Raw genomic sequence first — 18,766 nt, forward strand, 5'->3', positions numbered from 1 at the left:
AATCCACAAGTTAGCCAGAGGTCAAATGAACCCCACTTAGAACTTGATCTTTGGGAAGTTTGTCAAAAATATCAAAACATTTTTAACCAGTGGTAATAAAAGATCTCAATGACAAATACAGATCACTTAAACTCACATTCTTTTACCAAAAGCAGTTCAATATTTTAAGAAAACTTTGTCCTCTTAGAGAACCAAATTCAGGTCTTGTACCACTTTACCTCTGAGATTTTAATTAAGTTCAATCTTATCTTAGAACTTGTTTAGTTCTGAGTTATGGAAATCTGGAGAGACTATTCCAGACAGACATTCCCAGTACATTATTCCTGCAGAGTTTACCCAAAACTCTCTACTTCATTTACCTCTATTTTACTTACTTAAAAGCTTCGTCACACTGTTATTTTTCTTGCTGACAAACTTTGTAATAGGGATAGGGTCTTATTTGACTTCTAGTAAACCCAGGTACAGTGAAAGTATTCTACTTAGTGGTGATGACTCTAAAGTCATATCTGTATCAAACCAACAAGCTTAAGCTAACCTTAACACCAGATGTTAATACTGAGTATTTCCTAGATCGCGTGAACCTGAGACTCATTCTGGCCAGTTTCTTTTATATTTGAGTATTTATAAGCACTTAATTTCCTTTAAGCCAATTAAGTAGAGCTCTCTTACAGATTAATTTTGGCAATGCCACACATCTATAAATCATGTGCAAACACAAACAAACACAGGGACCTCATAGTGCCCATTCCAAAATTCTAGCCGTGAATCAGGTACAACAATGTAAAACCCATCAGTTACAAAAGAGGTTGGAGTCAAATTGGGTTTCTGGCAAATGGGACAAATCAAGGTCACCTGTATACTATAGCTAAACCCTTTTTACTAGTATTTCTGGAAAAGACACTTCTATTTGTTTGTAGCTTTTGGTGATTTTAGGAACCAAGTGGAACCTTTCTCTTTTTCCTCGAATGTCCCACTCTTGGACAAGGACAGGTTTTTTTTCCTGTTCCTTTCCTCCATTTAATATCAGTAAAAGTTTTAAGCATCACAAAACTGATTTGGCTGTTAGTGGAGAAACAGTACCAAACAAAATGAAACAAAAAAACCAAAAGAACAAACAAAATCCTAAATAAACCCTCAAGTTTGGTCTTGGGGTTTTACATGTACCAAGGACACAGGAGACCATCAGGAGACCATAAACGGCATGTTAACACAGCAAGAGTAGCAGTACAGGGTGCACAGGGTCCCAAGATAACCCTTTCTAAACCCCCTGTGGAGATCCTAACAGGTACTGTGGCCACACGTTGTTACAATATCATCTTCCACTCACCCATGCTTCAGAGCTGTAATCAGATCCCTTATCCAAAATGCACCTCAGGGGACTTTCTCTAGGGATAGTTGAAACATTCCCCCCTTTTCAAGACAAAACACAAAGGGCACACACAAATGCTAGCATCCAAAGAAACCAACGAACCGGTTCACAAATCGGGTAGGAGTCCAACAACTCTTTCCACTCTCCGACAGGGTACTCCGCTCAAATACAAAACAAATTGGCTTATTCCAGTGAAAAAGCCCCAAACGGAGAGGAAATAAAGTTTCCGGCTGTGCACACCGGAGCGACTTAACCCTACTGTATGGAGCCCGTCGGCTCCCAAAATGTCGATTCCTTGATCCAGCTGCCAAGCGCTGGGGTAGCCGGTGTCGTTTCAGGGAGCTTTGGAGGGCAGATCCTCAGAATAAGTGGTCCTGGCAGCTTCTAGGGCCTTACCCGAAAGTTCCCCGACTGGGGCGGCTGGCCACGAGAGCAGCAAGGCTCCTAGATGGCTTCCCAAAATTTGTTACCGAGTTCCAGCTCGTACTCCTCACTGTGTGACAGGCCAATAATCGAGAGGCGAGTTGTTGGGACAGGGAGTAACGACTTTATTCAGAAAGCCAGCAGACCAAGAAGATGGTGGGCTCATGCCCCCAAAGAACCATCTTGCCTGAGTTAGAATTCAGGCTCCTTTTATACGAACAGGGGAGGGGGTAAAGTCAAACGCTTCCTGGTTCCCATCAGCCCCCAGAGGGGATGTGTTCATTTCTTCCTGCCTGCGGTCATTCACAGGTGGGCCTGGGCAGGAGGTTTCCTGTGAGCTGAACAAAGGTATTTTAGCTTAACGCTCATGACCTGGGAGGCAGGGTTCCCAGAGATGGGCCACTATGTGTAATTTAAGCTTACAGGCAACAGCCCTTTAGTGATGAACTTGTGATAGAATATAAAAAGGTTCTTCCCTGTGACAGTGTGAGGTGACACGTTCACAGGTGCTGGGATTGGTAGGTGACGTTTTTTGGGGCCCTTATTCTGCCCACCTCACTGCCTCAGTGACAAAGGAATCCTCTGTTTACAGAGAGGTTTTTACAAATCAGTGAGAAAAGGGTGAACAGCCCCTTAGAAAAATGGACAAAGGGTCCGAACAGGCAGTTTACAAAAAGAAGCAGCACAGATGAGCAAGATATGTTTCAAGATCGCTCAGCCTCCCCAATAATCGAGAAGGTGCACAAGCAGCATTGAGACCCCTTTTCTCCCATCAGATAGCAATGATTCATGGTCCCTACTGTGGGCCCTTGAATAACACGGGTTTGCACCGCGTGGGTCCACTTACAAGCGGGTGTTTTTCAGGAGTAAATACCGCAGCCCTGCACCATCTGGGTGGGCTGAAGCTGTGCGCGCAGAACTGCAGGTGGGAGGAGCCGTGGACACGGAGGGCCGACTGGAAGCAACGCTCGGATTTTCAACTGTGCGGCGGGGCGGTGCCCACACACCGCGTTGTTCAGGGGCCAGCCGTTTATACCTACGGTCCATACGGGCATCCTTTGTGTCCCAGGCCTGCCTTCTCTGGGACTTCATCCTCTAGAAGTTATATTTGTGTGAAAGTATTGTCCCCAGAGAAGTTCATTGCTGCTTTTATAATCACACACAATTTTAAACAAGTTAAATATCTCACGGTCAACACTGGTTAAACAAATTACCGTGTAACCATATGGTGGGACAGTGTGAAATTAGAGGGGAGATTGTCCAGGGAGGTGGTACTCATATTATTAAGATTTGTAAAAAACTTACAAAACTTGAAAATAATTATAGATTCATGGGAGTTGCAGAGAAGGGTATAGGGAAATCCCACGTGCCCTCAGTATTATGTTTTTAAATGTGCATAAGCTGTGTATATTTTTCGTGTGTACCACATAATATATATAAAGTAAATAAATGGATTTAAGTAAATTGAAGAACAGTAATATGGGGAAATAGTTGTGATACATTACTAAGTAAACAAGGTAGGATTTCATTCTGTTTTAAAAAGCTAAGAAGACTTCATCTATATACTGAACACCTGAGTGTCTGTGTTTGTCTTTACACACGTGCACCCTGCGAGGCTCTGCGTCAGTGTCACGGTGGCTGTCTGTTCCACGTGGACCGCGTCACTTAGGACTGTGAGTGCCCGTGGCCTCAACAAACAGGGGCTTGTTCATTTCATGCCATGAAGTCCGAGGTCCAACGTCGGGCTGGCAGCTCTCAAACCTGCTGGAGACCCGCGCTCTCCCCATCTCCGCCGCCACCCCCCACCCCACTGCCCTTCTTCCAGGGAGGATTTATTTTTAACTCGTGTTTATTTCTCTCGGGGGCAGGATGGCTGAGGCACCTCTCGGCCTCATATGTGTGTTCCGGGCCAGAAGTAGGGGAAAGCTAAGGGCCAGGGGTGTGCCAGCTAAGCGTTTCTCCTTTGTCTCTTTCTGACCGCTGGCCCCGGGTCCCGCGGCCGCCCCTGGCTGGGCATCGAGAGGAGGAAAGGGGCGTGGGTGAGGTCGCTCCGCTGACCAGCGTGCCGGCGGGTTACTCTGTTTCCGTCTCTTTTCCAGATCTGCTCTGATGAACACAGACTTTATAGTGAAACCATGAAGTCTTTTAACAAAATTATATTTCTCTTCTCTTTGTAATTCTGTATTCCATCTTTAGACAGAATGGTACCAGAGGAGAACTTCCTGACGGGCGTTTCACGGTCAGTCTTTTAGTCTGAGGGCAGAGGCTGCGGGAAGCCTCACCAACTCCCCTAGTCGATGCCCGAGGCTCTGTGGTGACACCCTTGGGGCCGTGGGTCCCTCAGTGAGGCCCGTTCGCAGGGAGGCTGAATGCCCTGCTTGTGTGTGGGGCGTGGGCTTGCACGGCGCCATTCATTCCTTCCAGACGCGCCCTCGTGACCCTGCGGTGGCCGGAGTTGCTCCCTCGGGCGCGGGTTCAAGGAGCTGGTCTTCTTCCTGAGTCAGTGGGGGGCTCCTGGGAAAGCCGAGGAGAAGCTAATTTGTTTTCCTTTCTTTCTGAATAGCATCCAGCATGTGTATGGCGCCCAGCACCCCCCATTTGATCCACTGTTACATGGCACGTAAGTGACGCCTCCAATCTCGCAAGGCTGTTCTCATCTCAGGCCAGGTTTTGGGGGGCTGTGGTGACCCCCCCCGCCAGCTCCTTGGAATTCCCGAGGGGGAGGAAAGTGGCCTTTCACTCAGCCAACACGCATCAAGCAGTTGCTTTGTGTGAGGCGCTGCTGGCCTTGCATAGCCCATCCTCGGAGGAGGGCAGACGTGGAAGCCATGGCCCAAGGCGGGCAGCCTGTGCGGGGTCGTGGGCTGCCTGTGGGCCAGGGCGGGGCTGGCAATTCTTTGTGAGCTTAGATCGGGAGACAGGCTTCTTAGAACACACCAAAAGCAACAACAGCAAAAGGATAAATTGGACGTCATCAAAATTAAAACCTTTTGTGCTTCAAAGGACACACCATCAAAAAAGTAGAAAACCCGCAAGAGAAATTTTTTGCAGACCATGTAGCTGATAAGGGTTAATTGACTTCCCCTGCTCTCTGCCCACCGCCCGCAGCTTGCTTGCCCGTGCCTGGGCTCCTCCAGCAGGGGCGGATGTGGGGCAGGGCTGGCCCTGGAGGACCACACGTGTCGGATAAGCTCCTGACACTCGGTGGGGCCAGTGTTGTGTGTCGTCATGCTGTGGGCATCCTTGAAATTGTCCCGTGTCCAGGTCCACCTGCCAAGGGCCTGTGTCCTGCGAACAGTCTCTCCTGACCCACGCCACCAGCTGCTGCCTTAGGGGGTCTGTGGAGGTGTCGGGGTGAGAGAGTGTTGGTGGGTCAGCGGGGCAGGGCTGTGCACTATCGCTGGGCGGTGCTGTGTGTCCTCATACATTGGTCTGTGGGGCGAACACGCAGCGTGACTCTCCCAGAAAACCTCTCCTCCTTCCCTGTCACTGCATCCTGTGAGCTTTGTCTCATTCTGGATGTCTCTGCATCGTGTTTGCTTTTTCACTTCACTCTCGGCTCGCTTGTGTACCTTTTCACCCGGGGTCTCCTCTCTGACCGGTCGTGGGTGACCACGCTCAGCCCCCCGAGGCGCAAGTAAAAGCTGCCTTTGCTTTGCAGCTTGCTCAAGGACACACCCAAGGTGCCGACCACGCCGGTGAAGGCCAAGCGAGTCAGCACCTTCCAGGAGTTTGAGAGCAACACCAGCGACGCCTGGGATGCCGGCGAGGATGACGACGAGCTCCTGGCCATGGCGGCCGAGAGCCTGAACACCACGGTCGTCATGGAGGCGGCCAACCGCGTCCTGCGCAACCACAGCCAGCGGCAGGGCTGCCACAAGCCGCCGGGGGCTCTGGGGCCCGAGCAGAAGCCAAAGCCTTCGGTGGAGCCTCCTTCCGTCCCGAGTGGTGACCTCCGGCTGGTGAAGTCTGTCAGCGAGAGCCGCACGTCCTGTCCCGCAGGTGGGAGGCGAGGGCTGCAGAGCTGGGGCCCATCTCCAGAAAGCGGGGCTGGAGGCCGCTCACCGGGGTGGGGAGGGCCCCATCCTCCCGCGCAGCAAGCGTCCCCGCCCTGGGGCTCCTAGACCTGAGCGGCAGCGGGCCTCCTGGGTAGCAGAGGCAGCACACTTTCTCTGGTCCTCCTGGCTGAGTGCGTCTCCCCTGCAGATGGAGTGGCCGGCCGGGAGCTTTCGTGGGCTGCTTGGGGGACCCCGCCCTTGTCAGGACGCCCTGGCTGCTGCCGGGGGTGTTTCCAGGCCAGGGGCCGGGCCAGCTGCACGTTCCGGGGCTGGACCTCCCTCGGCGGCTTCTGGCGATTCCCTCCAGGACACAGACGCGTGGGCTCAGGGCTTGTAGGGGTGGGTGTCTGCTCTTTGGAATTGCCAGCTTTGAATTATAAACTCCGCCAGGGCAAGCTCACGTCTGCCTCTCGTATCCACGTGCCTGGCACTGCCTTCGTCACTTTTGCCTTTTTGGGTTGGAGGGGCTGAGATAGAAAACAACACAGTTGTTTAACGAGCGTCTGTGATGGGTGAGACATTGTCCTCTGGGCTCGGGCTGCCCCAGGGGACAAGCTGAATGGAAGTCCTTGCCCCGTGGAGTGTCCCTTCTGGCGAGGGGGACAGACAGCAGCCTGCACACGAGGTGTGAGGAGGCACGAGGGCTCGAAGGTGGCAGGGGCCGGGGGTCAGAACGGAGGTGGGGAGCGGTCCCCAGAGCAGGGTGGGGCCTGGGCTGTGGTCCTAAATCGGGCAGTCAGGGCACCCTCCCCGGGGAGGCGGCAGTGTTAAGGAGGTGAGGGGGTGATTGTGGGGGTCTGGGGGCAGGGGGCAGCGGTGCGGCCGCACACCCTCTAATCCCTCTCCCCAGGGTCTCCTGGGGGTTAGTGTGCTCGCCCCTTGCTTACAGATAAGAAAGTGAGATCATCACCGTAGCCTAAGGTTACCTGTTGGTAGCTGCAGAATTAGCTTTCATACTTAGGTCTAGTTTTCAAAAACGCTTTGCAGAAATTAACTTCTAAAATGTTACAGTCTTCTTAGGTGTGAATTATTTCATTTGATCAGTTTTTGTATTGGAATGTGAACTATTTTTCTTTAAAATAGGGAGACCTTTGAAGTATTACAGCTTAAAAATGGAAGGACACCCAGTTTGGGCTTTTACAGGTTGATGGAAAATTCCTGTGACTCGTGACGGGCACTCTGACCACCTCCTGTGTGCCCGGGCCGGGCAGGCGTCCCCAGGCACCGAGTTCCTCCTGCTCGTGGGCTCTGCAGCTGATGCTGCAACCCTGCGAGCCACAGAGGCGGGACCACGTCCCAGTCCTCTTTGTTCTTCCTGGGCGTCCTGGGCAGTTAGATGCTGGTGATGTAACCCGAGCTGTCCTCAGGGCCTGCTGCCCATGGGACCTGGCAGCCACGCCCGTCCCTGCACAGGGATGTGCTGCCTGGGGCCGGGGGCGGGGCCTCTGCCTCAGGTGAGAGACCTTTGAGGTCCATTTGACTTTACTGCTCCTGTGAGCAGCGCTTTGAAATTCTGAATGTCCTGGAACGTTCCACCGCGGGGCACGGTGCAGTTAGAGCGTGGCTTCTCCCGCGGTGTGGCTGTGTCTCTGCCAGCGTTTGTGCCACCGCCCGTCCCAATCGTGAGCCCCCGCGGGGAGCAGATGTCACCCTGCGCGGCGCCCGCAGGGCCTCCCTGCTGCCGTCAGCTTTGCCCTTCGGCCCTGGGGAGATGGCGGCCTCAGAGCTCAGCGGTGGTGGGTGTGGGCGCGTAGGCTGGCTTCCCTGGGCCTTTACTTCACCTTCTGGCTGTCCATTTCTTAATGAACGTCTGAGACATCTGTTGCCTTTGTACCTGAAGTCAGAGGCACTTTGCTTGATTTCGGGTACCACTGGGTTAATGGCAAAGCGTGTCATTGGCTGGGAAGGGCTCAGTGGGCATCGGCCAGGCGAGGGCTGTCCCCATAGCTGACCATGACCCAGCCGCGAGCGGGTCTTGTATGGACACCAGTGGGTGGCGGTTAAATCACACTCTCAGGGGCCCCGGAGGTGGGACGTTGACGTGTTTTCCACTCACGGTGACAGGAGGCCTGGTTGTAGACCTTACTGTTTCCTTGGGGGCCGTTGCTGTTGCTTTACCTTCCGGATCCCACCAGCCCCACCTTCGAATGGGGCTCAGGGGCAAGTGGGGCCATTCGGGTTGGAATAAAGTCACACGGAGCATGTCTACGATCGCAGATAGATAAAAGCGAGCACATTTATTCCGTGCTGCCGTGGGCCCCGTCCCTGCTCGGCGCCTCCTGCAGACTCACGAGGCGCACGGGGAAGAGTAGGTTCCCCAGGAGGGAGAACCACCTCTGAGTCCCGCCACCTCTGCCCTCCCCTCACCACTCCAGCCTGTCCTCCCAGAGCCCCGAAGGGGGAGGTGCTCTCAGCGCTGCGCCACGTTTGCAGGCTTTTCTGGAAGTTTTACTGGGCCAGACTCTGCCCGGAGGCCGGGCCATCTTGCTCCTCGGTACCCTGAGGGCCCCCTTGGGAGCCTTTCCCATGCGTTTGGTGTAAAGCATGTCACCTCCCTTCTGGCAACTGCTGCCGGAAGCCAGCGTTAGCATGTTCACTCCACGTTTGTTTCTTGCCCCATTTCCTGGAGTTTAGTTTTTACTGTACTTTTTTTTTTAAATTGATTAATTCTTGGCTGCGTTGGATCCTCGTAGCTGTGTGCGGGCTTCTCATTGTGGTGTCTTCCCTTGTTGTGGCACACGGGCTCTAGTTGCTCCGCGGCATGTGGGATCTTCCCGGACCAGGGCTTGAACCTGTGTCCCCTGCACTGGCAGGTGGATTCTTAAATACCGCGCCACCAGGGGAGCCCTTTACTTTAAATTTCTGTTTTGGAAGATGCGATTGCTCAATGGGATTTAAGTCCCGGGGGTCTACAGCCTTTCAGGGCCTCTTGCTTGTGAGTCCCGTGCTGGGCCCTGGAGGCTCTTTGTCAGGTGACCTGAGGGCCCTCTGCTCTTTCCTTTGCCTGTCCCCAGTCCCGGGTGCTGGGTGCCGCGCACTGTGTCACTTCAGGCCCTCTTGTGGGTCCTTGTGGGTGGCCCTTCAGTCTGTCTCAGGTCAGTGGTGCCTGGGTGAGGGCTGGGCAAGCTTGCACTCTGGTGGCCCGTCGTCTCCACCTGCAGTGGGGGATCTAGCTTCCTTTGCTTTCTCTGGGTGACGGTCCCTGCCTGACCTCCCTCCTGGGGCTCGGGGAGACCTGGGACGTTCAGACAGTCCTCAGCACCTTCATGGGCTTCGTGCGCCCTTCACGTGTGCCTTGGTGGCTTCCCTCCATGCCAGGCCCGGGTGACCCGTGCGGGCATCCTCCCCTCTGCCCTACACCAGCCAGGTCCTCAGGACGCGTCACCCAGGCAGGCACAGACCGCTGGCAGCCCTGACAGACCTGGTCTCCGGTTGTGTGGTTGTCAGTGTCTTGCTTTTCGTGGGGCGCGTCTGTTTCACTGGGGAGCGCCCCTCCACCAGGAGGGCCGGCGCGCTCCATGGGTGTGAGCTAGGTTCATTTTACCCCCAAGAAACCAGGTCCTCGCTGCTCGGTGATGGCAGATCCACGGAGCGAGAGCAGCGAGGCGTGTGTGAGGCCTCCTGAGGGGCGGGCGTGGGTGTGGGTGTGTCCGGAGCCTCACCTCTGTTCTCTCCCCCTCCCTCTGCTGCAGGAAGCGCCAGCGACGCCGGCCCTCTGCAGAGGTCCCAGTCTCTCCCACACTCGGCGACCGTGGCACTGGGCGGGGTGCCGGAGTCCAGTACCCTCAGCAGCTCAGCCTTAAGTGAAAGAGAGGCCTCCCGGCTGGACAAGTTCAAACAGCTCCTTGCCGGTCCCAACACAGATCTCGGTGAGTCCCCCCGGGGGCGAGGCCACGCCGGCCGTGCCTCGTTTCTAAAGGGGGTGCAGCTCTGAAGGCCAGTCTGCTGCCATTTAACGCACTTGCTCCCCGTGTAATTCACCTGGTGAGAGGTTGGTCTGTTGTGTTTTGTGCCAGTAGGTCACTAAGACGAGAGCCGTTTGTCCTGAAAGTTTACTCTCGACATGTTTATTAACGTGCTTCCTCTGCAATTCGATCAGCATTTTCTGATCTTTTCTCCTTAATGCCCAGTTGCACTCTTCTGGCTTCTTAGCACTGCCTTGGGGAGCTCTGCAGGGCCGGCCAGGTGGACGTCCTTGTTCTTCACAGCGGTCGTGGGGCTGGCGATCCGGGCCGGTGACGGACGTCCTGACCGCGGCTGGCTTTGCACCTTCCTGCAGGGGCCCAGTGGGTCTGCGTAGAGTGTGAGCACTGCAGGGGGCAGGGGGCAAGACAGGTCTTGGGCGGAGGGGCCAGCAGGGGACAGGACAGTCACAGGCGTGGTTCTCGTGGGTCATGATATCCGCTTGGACGCTCTGCAGCCAGGCTGAGGCGTGCTTGCTGTCAAGTTCTGCTGGAATTCCACTCAGATCTGTGTTCTGCTATTTATGGATCTCATCCCTGTTGAGTGCCACTCTGCACGGGGCATTCTGCCCGGTGCCGGAGCTTTCGGGAGGGTGGAGGTGGCTGTAGTCCCTCACGGTCGCGCTCTGTGGGCTGGGCGCTGCGGCGGGCAGTGCCCCGCGTGGCCGGCAGGTGGCGCCGGAGGCCCGCGGAGGGAGGCGGCCCAGGCCCAGGCCGAGCCTGCAGAAGCCGAAGCTGCGGGCCTGGCTGGTGAGGCGGGAGGAGGGCGGCCTTGGAAAGATCCTGAAGCTCGGGAGGTGCTGCTCTGGCCCGGGTGCTGTTCTCACCGTGGGTTTTTTTTCGTGTTAGTTTTGTTCAGTTTTTGCCTGCACGCGTTTCACAGTCTCACAGCACAGAGATTTGGGCCGGCTGTTCTTGGTAGGTGCAGAGGGGAGTCGAGCCCTTTCCCGTCCCCAGCTCCCCTTTCCCCCTTTGCCCGGTTCCGGGTGTCATTTTCCAGAGATGGTCCGTGCGTATGTTGTGTTAAACTTTTTATTTCGATGTGATTTCAAATTTACGGAAAAGTTGCAGGAACAGCACGAGCGCCCCCCATACGCTCCTTGCCCAGATTCACCAGTTGTTTACGTTTTGCCCCATTTCATCTGTGTGTGCGCGTGTGCTTACGTGCAGACATGCTTTTCCCGAACCGTTTGAGCCATCTGCCCCGCGAGTCTTCATTATTTCCGAAGAACAAAGACACCCTCTCGATGCTGTCAGGATATCGTTGTCAAAGTCCACGCGGCACTGCTCGCTACTGCATGGCCCACGTTCACATCCTGACGCTTGTCCCAGTAGCACCCGTGATACCTTTCTTCCTCGTCCAGAATCCACTGCAGGACCATGCGTGGCGTTCGGCTGCCACGTCTCTCGTCTTGTTAGCTGGAGGGACGCTCCGGCCTTGCCTTGTGGTCTTGGAAGAGCGCAGGCCCTCCTGAGTGGCTTGTTTCACGTTCCCCTGGTGAGACTTGGGCCGGCTGTTTTGGTAGGAGCAGCACTTAATGGATTTGCCTTCCCAGTGACCGTAGCAGGAGGCCAGGGTGCTGGTTTGTCCTGAGGTCGATGAAGCCAACTCTGATCCCTGCTTTGGGGTGTCTGCCAGTTCTTCCCCCCAAAAGTTACTCGTGCTCCTTTGGTGATTCAGAAGTGATTTGTAGAGAGGTACTTGGGTCTGTGTATTGTTACATACGTTTCTTTCTTTCCTCTCCATGCGAACGGTACGGCTGCTCTGCTCGCCTTTTAAATTTAACAATGCATTTCCCGACAGTACTAGGGAGAGGCTGTGGCCTCTGTGCGGGGTCGGCAGTGAGCCCGTCTGTCTGCGGCTGCCACGCCGGTTGTTAGCCGCCCCTCCCGAGGGGCCCGTAGGTTTTCCTGACTTGCTCTCATTACAGACGCAAGAGCTGTTCTTCTGACAGAAGAACACCTGCTGCTCACCCTGACCTGGCGCTCTTGGAGCATCCCTGGCTGTGGGGAGCTCGGGGAGGGAGAGCTTGGGGGCCTCGGTGCGTGGAAGGCTCGTGCCCTGAGCCCGACGGAAGGGGACCGTGCGTGAGGAGCGGAGCGCGGTGCGGGGGCAGCGTCACTGGGGACGGTGAGGGTGGGGCTCCCGGGGCAGCTGCCTGCGTGGCTTCCTCTCCGCGTGCCCGGGAGCGAGCCTGCTCGTTCACCTGCAGGTACAGCAGTGGCAGCACAGGTGCCCCCCGCTTTACACCACCTCGCTTGCACGGAAGACCTACTCGGTACCTGTTTTCCCTAACCGAAGGAAATCCGGAGAGGGTTTTTGCTTTCGTGAAAAAAAGTGAAAAGCGAAAACTGCGTTTTCGCTTTACGCCGTTTCAGCTTATGAAAGATTTCATAGAAACACTCTACTTTCGGATAGTGGGGGGGAACCTGTACAGATTTTGCTAATAATATCGATACATACGAAGTTTTTAGGAGAGTGCCCAGCACTCAATAAACACTCGAAAAAAGTTAGTTATTTTACTTCTTCTGATTATTTTCATTTGCACTGGCCTGTTTATCATCTACTTGATTTTTATAACATTGACATATGTGGCCACTTTATAGATATTTTCTTGGTTACATTCAGCAGCTTCTAATGGTAGGTGGCAAGGAGATAGCTCGTGAAAACAAGATTGCCTGATGGGAACTGCAGTTCTGGGTCAGGGTCTGAGCCCCCAGTTAGAATCTTCCAGTGGACTTTGTCATTGGAGTAACTTTTGAAAATAAAATCGTACTTAAAAATAAAGCTTTCAAGACTTGTGGGAAAATGAGTACATACGGATAGATTGAAAGGTTAATAGAAAATCAAAATCTTTTGTTCGGTTGTGGGATTATGGTTTTTTTCCTTTCTTTAGAATTCTATGTAAGTATCAACTCTTAACACCAAAAAGCGAAAACCAAAGCTTTCAAAGTGAATTACTGGATTTGTATTTAGTGGCAAGAGAAAACACAGCCGGTAAATTGCCTGTTTTTATAAGGCAGTTAAGGTAGCTTCGGAAGATAGTGGGATGTATTATCTTCACATTACATGGAAGATGTAAGTGGCAAATATTTGCTCAGGTTGAAGAAGAAAATCGCTGACGTGAGCAGCGCCCGCCCGCAGAAGCAGTCCTGCCTGCAGAACGTCGCTCCGTCCGTCAGAGCGCTGGTTTTCTTGGCTCGGTTTGTGCTGCCTTCTGGGGATGAGAGGAGCAAACAGAACTTAACAGCTCACTCCGCTATTAGCATTGACTCAGTACTTACTTGTGCAAAGGCTGCCTGCTTTGAAGCCCAAGAAAGTGACACTTGGAGGCTTTCGTTGTGACCACGTGCGTCTGAACTGGCGTGTGAGTTGGCCATCGGCAAAACATGTGCATCCCGAGGCCTGCCGAGTGACCGCCTGGTGGCAGCCGGGCTCTGAGGTCGTCCGTGTGTGACACGCAGGCCTGGCGCCGGACATTCAGACACGAGCACAGAGGGAGTGAGGCCAGGTGCAAGGTCGCGGTCCAGTTACCCCGTGAGCACCCGGGCTGGGCTTTAAGGCGGAGAGCATGCCGGGAGACGGCTGTGGGGAGGAGAGGGGTTTTTCGGGGGGCGGGGGGGCGGTGATTTGGAGTTGTTCACTCAGGAAGCAAGGGTTTGAGTTCGGTGCCCCTTCAGGGCCCGGGGCTGGGGACAGCCCTGCCTGCAAGGGGCCCTGATGGCAGGAAGGGGGAGGCTGTGCACCCTGGGAGCCAGTGTGATAGGTGACTCAGCCTCCTGTCTCATCAGCCATCACGGGGGAGTTGGGCCTCCCCTGCAGGGTCCTTGTGACGTTGGAGGTGGTTGACGTGAGGTGCCCACGTAGTTCTTCATTCGGCCAGTGTTCGTAGAGCGCCGGCTGTTGCTGTAGGCGCTGGGGAACGGACCCCAGGGTCCCTGCGCTCAGGGGCTGACGTTGAGCGTCGGGGACGGACAGACAGACAGGCAGATGCACGCAGTCAGCACTCCAGGAACTGGCCGAAGGTAGTAGGCGCAGTGGAGAGAAAAGCAGAGCTGCGGGGTAAAGGCTGGAGCTTCTGCGGAGTGAGCGCTCGGCGAGGATTCTTTGAGCGAGGGCACGAGGGCAGGCGTTGAAGACGGAGAAGCATCCCAGGGAGGGGCCAGGGGTGCAGAGGTCCTGCCCTGGGACGGGGCTTCCGGGATGGACAGGGCCTGGTGGGGGAGGGCAGGGGAGGGGAGGGGAGGAGGGAGGCCGGCAGGGCAGCGAGGGGCAGGTCCGGAGGGCTGAGAAGGCCAGGAGGAGGCCCCCAGCTTTCTCTCTGCGCAAAGCCTCTGGCAGGGCTGGAGCCAGGGGAGCGGAACAAGGCCACGCAGCAGTGGGGAGGTGCAGGGATGGGGGGACAGGGAGGAAATTAGGGGGGTCGACTGGGGGAGGGGATGCAGGACGGGTCGGGTGGGCGTCGCCTGGTGGACGGGAAGCTGGTGGCCCAGGGAGAAGGGGCCACCAGGACTGTGTCAGCTGGAGCCCAGGGGCTGCAGGCGTTAAGGGGACAGCTGATGGACACAAAACCGGGGCACGCCCAAGAAGGGGGTTTTTTCACCAGGTGGCAGAATCAGGTACTGGTGAAACAGAGCCAGGGGAGGCGGTGTATCCAAATAACTGCACACTTGCTGCGTTTTTGGTCCTCACTCTGTGCGGGGCGCCGTGCTCCCTATATGTTGACATGCGTGTGCACCGCCCCCCAACCCAGACACACCCGAAGCCTGCCCCCGGCAGCAGCCGGCTCCTGATCACAGCTGGGGAGGTTGAGCCCTGGGGCAGGAGGCGACCCTGCGGCCCCGCGGCGGGGGCAGGGCCGATGCCGGCCGGGTCCTCGTTTCTCTGCTGAGGGCCTTGCTGGAGGACCGGGAGCGGACGGCGTGGCCTGGCTGTGGTGGCAGGGCTGCCGGCACCCCTGTTCCCGAAGGTCCGGGCGGTGGCCCGCCAGCGCCCAGCGTCAAACCGTAGGGCCAGGCGCAGCCCCACACCCTTGCTGCCGTGTCCCAGCCAGGGACAGTGGAGGTTGCGAGCGTGTGCGCCCGTGCGGGCTTGTCCTGCTGCCTTGTGAAAGGTGAGGGTGGTCCCAGAGGGGCGACAGAATGTGGGAGGGACAAGGTGGCAGCTCCGCTAACTCAGCCTTGCCTCTCCCTGGAGTGTCACTGGGGAGGACTCCCGCTAGGACGGCCACCCCGGGGGCCACTGGCAGCTGCCCAAGTGCAGAGACGCCAGGGAAGAGGAGTCGCGGTCTCCTCGCGTGCAGTGTTCACGCTCCCCCGCCGCAGCGTGCTTTGGACCCGCTGGCTGAGCCGCGTGCCCGCGTCCCGATTCTCAGCGGAGGTGTGGGCAGCGTTCGGTTCTTTGCCCTGCTGGTGCCAGTTCAGCTGGACACGCTTCCTCAGATTCCCCCGGGCCCTGCCGCCAGCCGAGCTTCTGAAAGGTAATTGGAGTCTAAGAGGCGGGGCACCAGGGAGCCTGGCAGGGAGCCTCTGCAGCCCGGTTTTATCTCAGCTGTGTGGTTTGGGGAAAAAGTGCTTTTCAGTGAAACAAACAGAGAAGCTTTAAAAGAGGGTTAATGAATTCACCACGCTGCCCGAGCCCTGCAGTCCCCGCCTGCAGCTCAGAACCAGAACCCTGGTGCACACAGTAGGGCCTGGCACACACTAGGCGCACATGCACCAGTGGGAGGAGTGAGCACATCTCAGGGTGAGCCGTGGCAGGATTCGGTTGGGGCCTTTTCCTCGGTTGCTGCGTCTCGTGGTCCTGGCTGTGGGTTGGCTGGGCCTCTCCTGTCAGGGAAGCACAGCCGCGGCCGATTCTGACCGAGCAGAGTGAGTGCAGACTCCAGGCGGGGTGGGGGAGTCTCTGTGAGGGGACAGGGAGGCCAGAGCCCACGGGTCCGGGCTCTTCTCGCCCACCTTTCCTTCCCGCTTCTCCTGGATTGCCCCCCTGTTTTGCTTCTCCCTGGTAGCGTCTTCTCTGACGTCAGGAGGAACACTGGCAAAGCAGCTTTCGTTAAGAACGTGCACAAGGAGTTCGTTTTTGAAAAAGTTCCCCTGTCTTGAAAGGCAGACTCTAGGTTGGACTTGTCGCCTGAGTTGACTTCCCAAGGCCCTCACTCCTCCCCCCGAACCTGTCACCGTTCGTGCCCCCGTCTCTGCACAGCGGTGCCCCCTCCAGTGACTCGGGCCCAGCCCCCCACCGTCTTCTCCTCCCTCCTCCCCACTCCCACCTCTGGGCTGTCACCAGGTCTCCTGCGCTCAGTACCTCCAGCCCACCGCCTGGTCCCTGCCACCGCCTCTCGCCTGATGGTGACAGCCCGTCCCCGCTGGCCCCTGCGCACCTGTGTCCGGCGTTGTGCTCTGCACAGCTGTCAGCGGTCCTTTGGAAATGAGATCCGGATCAGGTGCCGTCAGAGCCATCCGGCGGCTCCATCTCACTCAGAGAGTCAGCCGTTGGCCTGGTGACGCCCGAGAGGCCCGGCCTCCCACGACCTGCCTGTCCCCCTCCCATCGTCCCCTCACTCTGTTCTGCGGTCGCCTGGACGCAGCAGCACGTCCGTGCCTGGGCCTTGGCTCTGCCGTCCCTCTGCCTCGGCTCCCTGCGTGACTGACTTCCTCCAGGCCTCTGCTCGAACAGACCCTCGTCTTCAGGATCTCCCGCATCACGCCCCCCCCCCCCCCCGCCCCCAGACGCCTCCATGCCTTCACTCCCTCTCATCCTGCCGTGTTTTCCTCGGATCACCCGTCGCCCTCTGCCCCCGACCCCCGGAGGGAGACCCCAGTCTCTTTCTAGGGGTCGGCGGCGCCCGGTGCGCGAGCTCAGGGCGGGCACGGGTCGCCGGGCACCAGTGAGACGTCTCCCCCTTACTTGGGCGGGCGCAGTCCTCCCGGTCTGGCTTTATTTTCCTTCTGTGAAAGTAATCACTAGGTAAGTAATTATTCCCGACGTCCAAATGCAGGTCAGCTGCGGCAGCATCCACCCTGCAGCCGGGACCCTTGCACGTGTGCGGACCCCGTGCTGCGCCGTCCCCGGGCCACTGACGCCCTGCCTCCCCCCAGAGCCTCCGCCCGGCCCATGGGTGGCTGATCGCCCGAGCCCCCCCCCCACGGAGGAGGGGACCCCGCACGGCTCCTCCCTCTGTGTCGCTCTCGCTGTAGGGTTTCCGCGACGATCGTTCACGGAATGTTACTGAAAGTGAGAGACGTGGGAAAAATAATAAAACCCACAAACCGCAACTGCCGCTGTGTACACTGGCTGAATTTATGACAGTGTGTTTTCTTCTCTCCTCTCATCACCTGTAATCGGTTCTCGCCGACCCTTCGGAGCCCCCGGCAGAAGGGGCTCCCCGAGCTTGCTTTGTCTTCCGGGCTTCAGGCCGGGAGTGTGAGGACTGCAGAGGCCGCGCCAGTCCTGACGTCGTTGCGTTGCCACTGCCAGTATGCTCATGTTTTGGGTGGCATTCGCACTGCTAGGTGTGGCATTTGAGCTACGTGTAGTTACCACTCGGCTTAAGAGAAACCAAAGTGAATATGATTCGGTGAAAGTTGAGCGTTTCATTTAATATCTCTGGTAGAGCAGATCTTCAGTTTAATTAGGAAACCTTTCAGCGGTGTTTCAGGTAACTTTCTCCTGGATGACGATTTCCTGCGTATAATCTTAAAAGCAAATGTTAAAAAAAAAATGTTTGTACGTCTACTGTACAGTCTTAAAGGAGCAGTTTGAGAAATCAATCCGGTACACGTTTGTCTTTTTTCTCTAATGATTTCCTTTGTGGATCAGGACATGAAGTAACCAGCTGAATAATCATGAGACTGTGGTGTCTGTTTTCTGTCTGAGGGATGAGAGCGGAAAAGTGGGCAGAGTGTGTGGGAGTCCGCTCCCTGCCCTGCAGCCCTTTGTGCCTGTGACTCAGCTCTCAGGGTTGTGTCCATCTCACCACGGGACCGTGAGTTCCTCGTGGGCCGTGCTGTGAGTCACTGGTCTTCGTGTCCAGTGGTGGGGGACAGGACACAGCGCTCGCTCAGGAAGTGCTGGTGGGGTCCATCAGCCTAGTCTCTCCTGCCCCACGGCCTCTCAGTGTTCTTGACCTCTGTGGTTCACCAGCTGAGGAGGGGGATCGGTTAGGATTCGTTTTGGCTGAAGGTATCAGAAAACCAGACTCAGGGGCCTTTAGACAAATAGGGGTTTATTTTTCTCAGCAGGGTGTCTGGAGTTAGGGAGCCATAGCTTGATTTCATTGATTTCATCAGGGATCTAAGCTCGTGGCCACAAGGTGGCAGTCATTGTCCTGTGTCAAAGCAAAGGGCAGTCACCATGGCATCTGTAGTCTTATCAGGAAAGCAGTTTGACCAGAGCTGGGTCACGTGCCCCCTGCCCAGCTCCCGCCCCCCGAGCTGCAAGGGGTGCTGAGAAGGATCTCGTGGGCTCGGCCGTTGGCACTTTGGAATTGGGGTTCTGGTTACAGGGAAGAGGGAGGGGATGGACGTTGGGTGGACAGCCAGCTGTGTTTGCCACTCAGATAGGCACGTGTAAATCTGTCACCCCACCAGGTTTCCGGTTCCTTGAGGGTAGGGACTGTCTTTCTTGTATTGTAGCACTTATTAACCCATGGCTGGTGTCTAGCACTGCCCCGACCACACCGTGGAGACCCAGAAATTGTTTGAATTGTGTTGAACTGTATACACAGTCTTGGGTGTGGAGGGAACGAGTGAATGAACTCTGAATTTTCATAGTCCAAGACACAGCATTTAGAACGAGCCCTCCTGTGTCCTGTTTTTCCCCCCACATGTAGCTCAGATTCCAAAGGACCACAAACCAACACATAGCCAGGTGTCTGGTCCTGGGAACTGCAAAGAAAATAATACTTTTAAATTAATTAATTAATTAATCAATGCACAGATCCTATCTTGTG

General features: G+C 56.0%; 1 protein-coding gene across 4 annotated transcripts in view; it reads left to right on the forward strand.

The window, feature by feature from the left end:
• The window catches only part of TBC1D22A (TBC1 domain family member 22A), a 315,289-nt gene that overhangs the window by 23,729 nt on the left and 272,794 nt on the right, over positions 1 to 18,766 (forward strand). For all 4 annotated transcript variants that reach the window (XM_068561086.1, XM_068561089.1, XM_068561088.1 and 1 more), the window contains exons 2-4: positions 4,356 to 4,412; positions 5,454 to 5,794; positions 9,543 to 9,719. In XM_068561086.1, the coding sequence (XP_068417187.1) occupies positions 4,356 to 4,412; positions 5,454 to 5,794; positions 9,543 to 9,719 (575 nt within the window). The remainder of the gene's footprint in view (positions 1 to 4,355; positions 4,413 to 5,453; positions 5,795 to 9,542; positions 9,720 to 18,766) is intronic.

This window comes from Eschrichtius robustus, chromosome 13 (genome assembly GCF_028021215.1).
Source record: "Eschrichtius robustus isolate mEscRob2 chromosome 13, mEscRob2.pri, whole genome shotgun sequence".
Classification (NCBI taxonomy): domain Eukaryota; kingdom Metazoa; phylum Chordata; class Mammalia; order Artiodactyla; family Eschrichtiidae; genus Eschrichtius; species Eschrichtius robustus.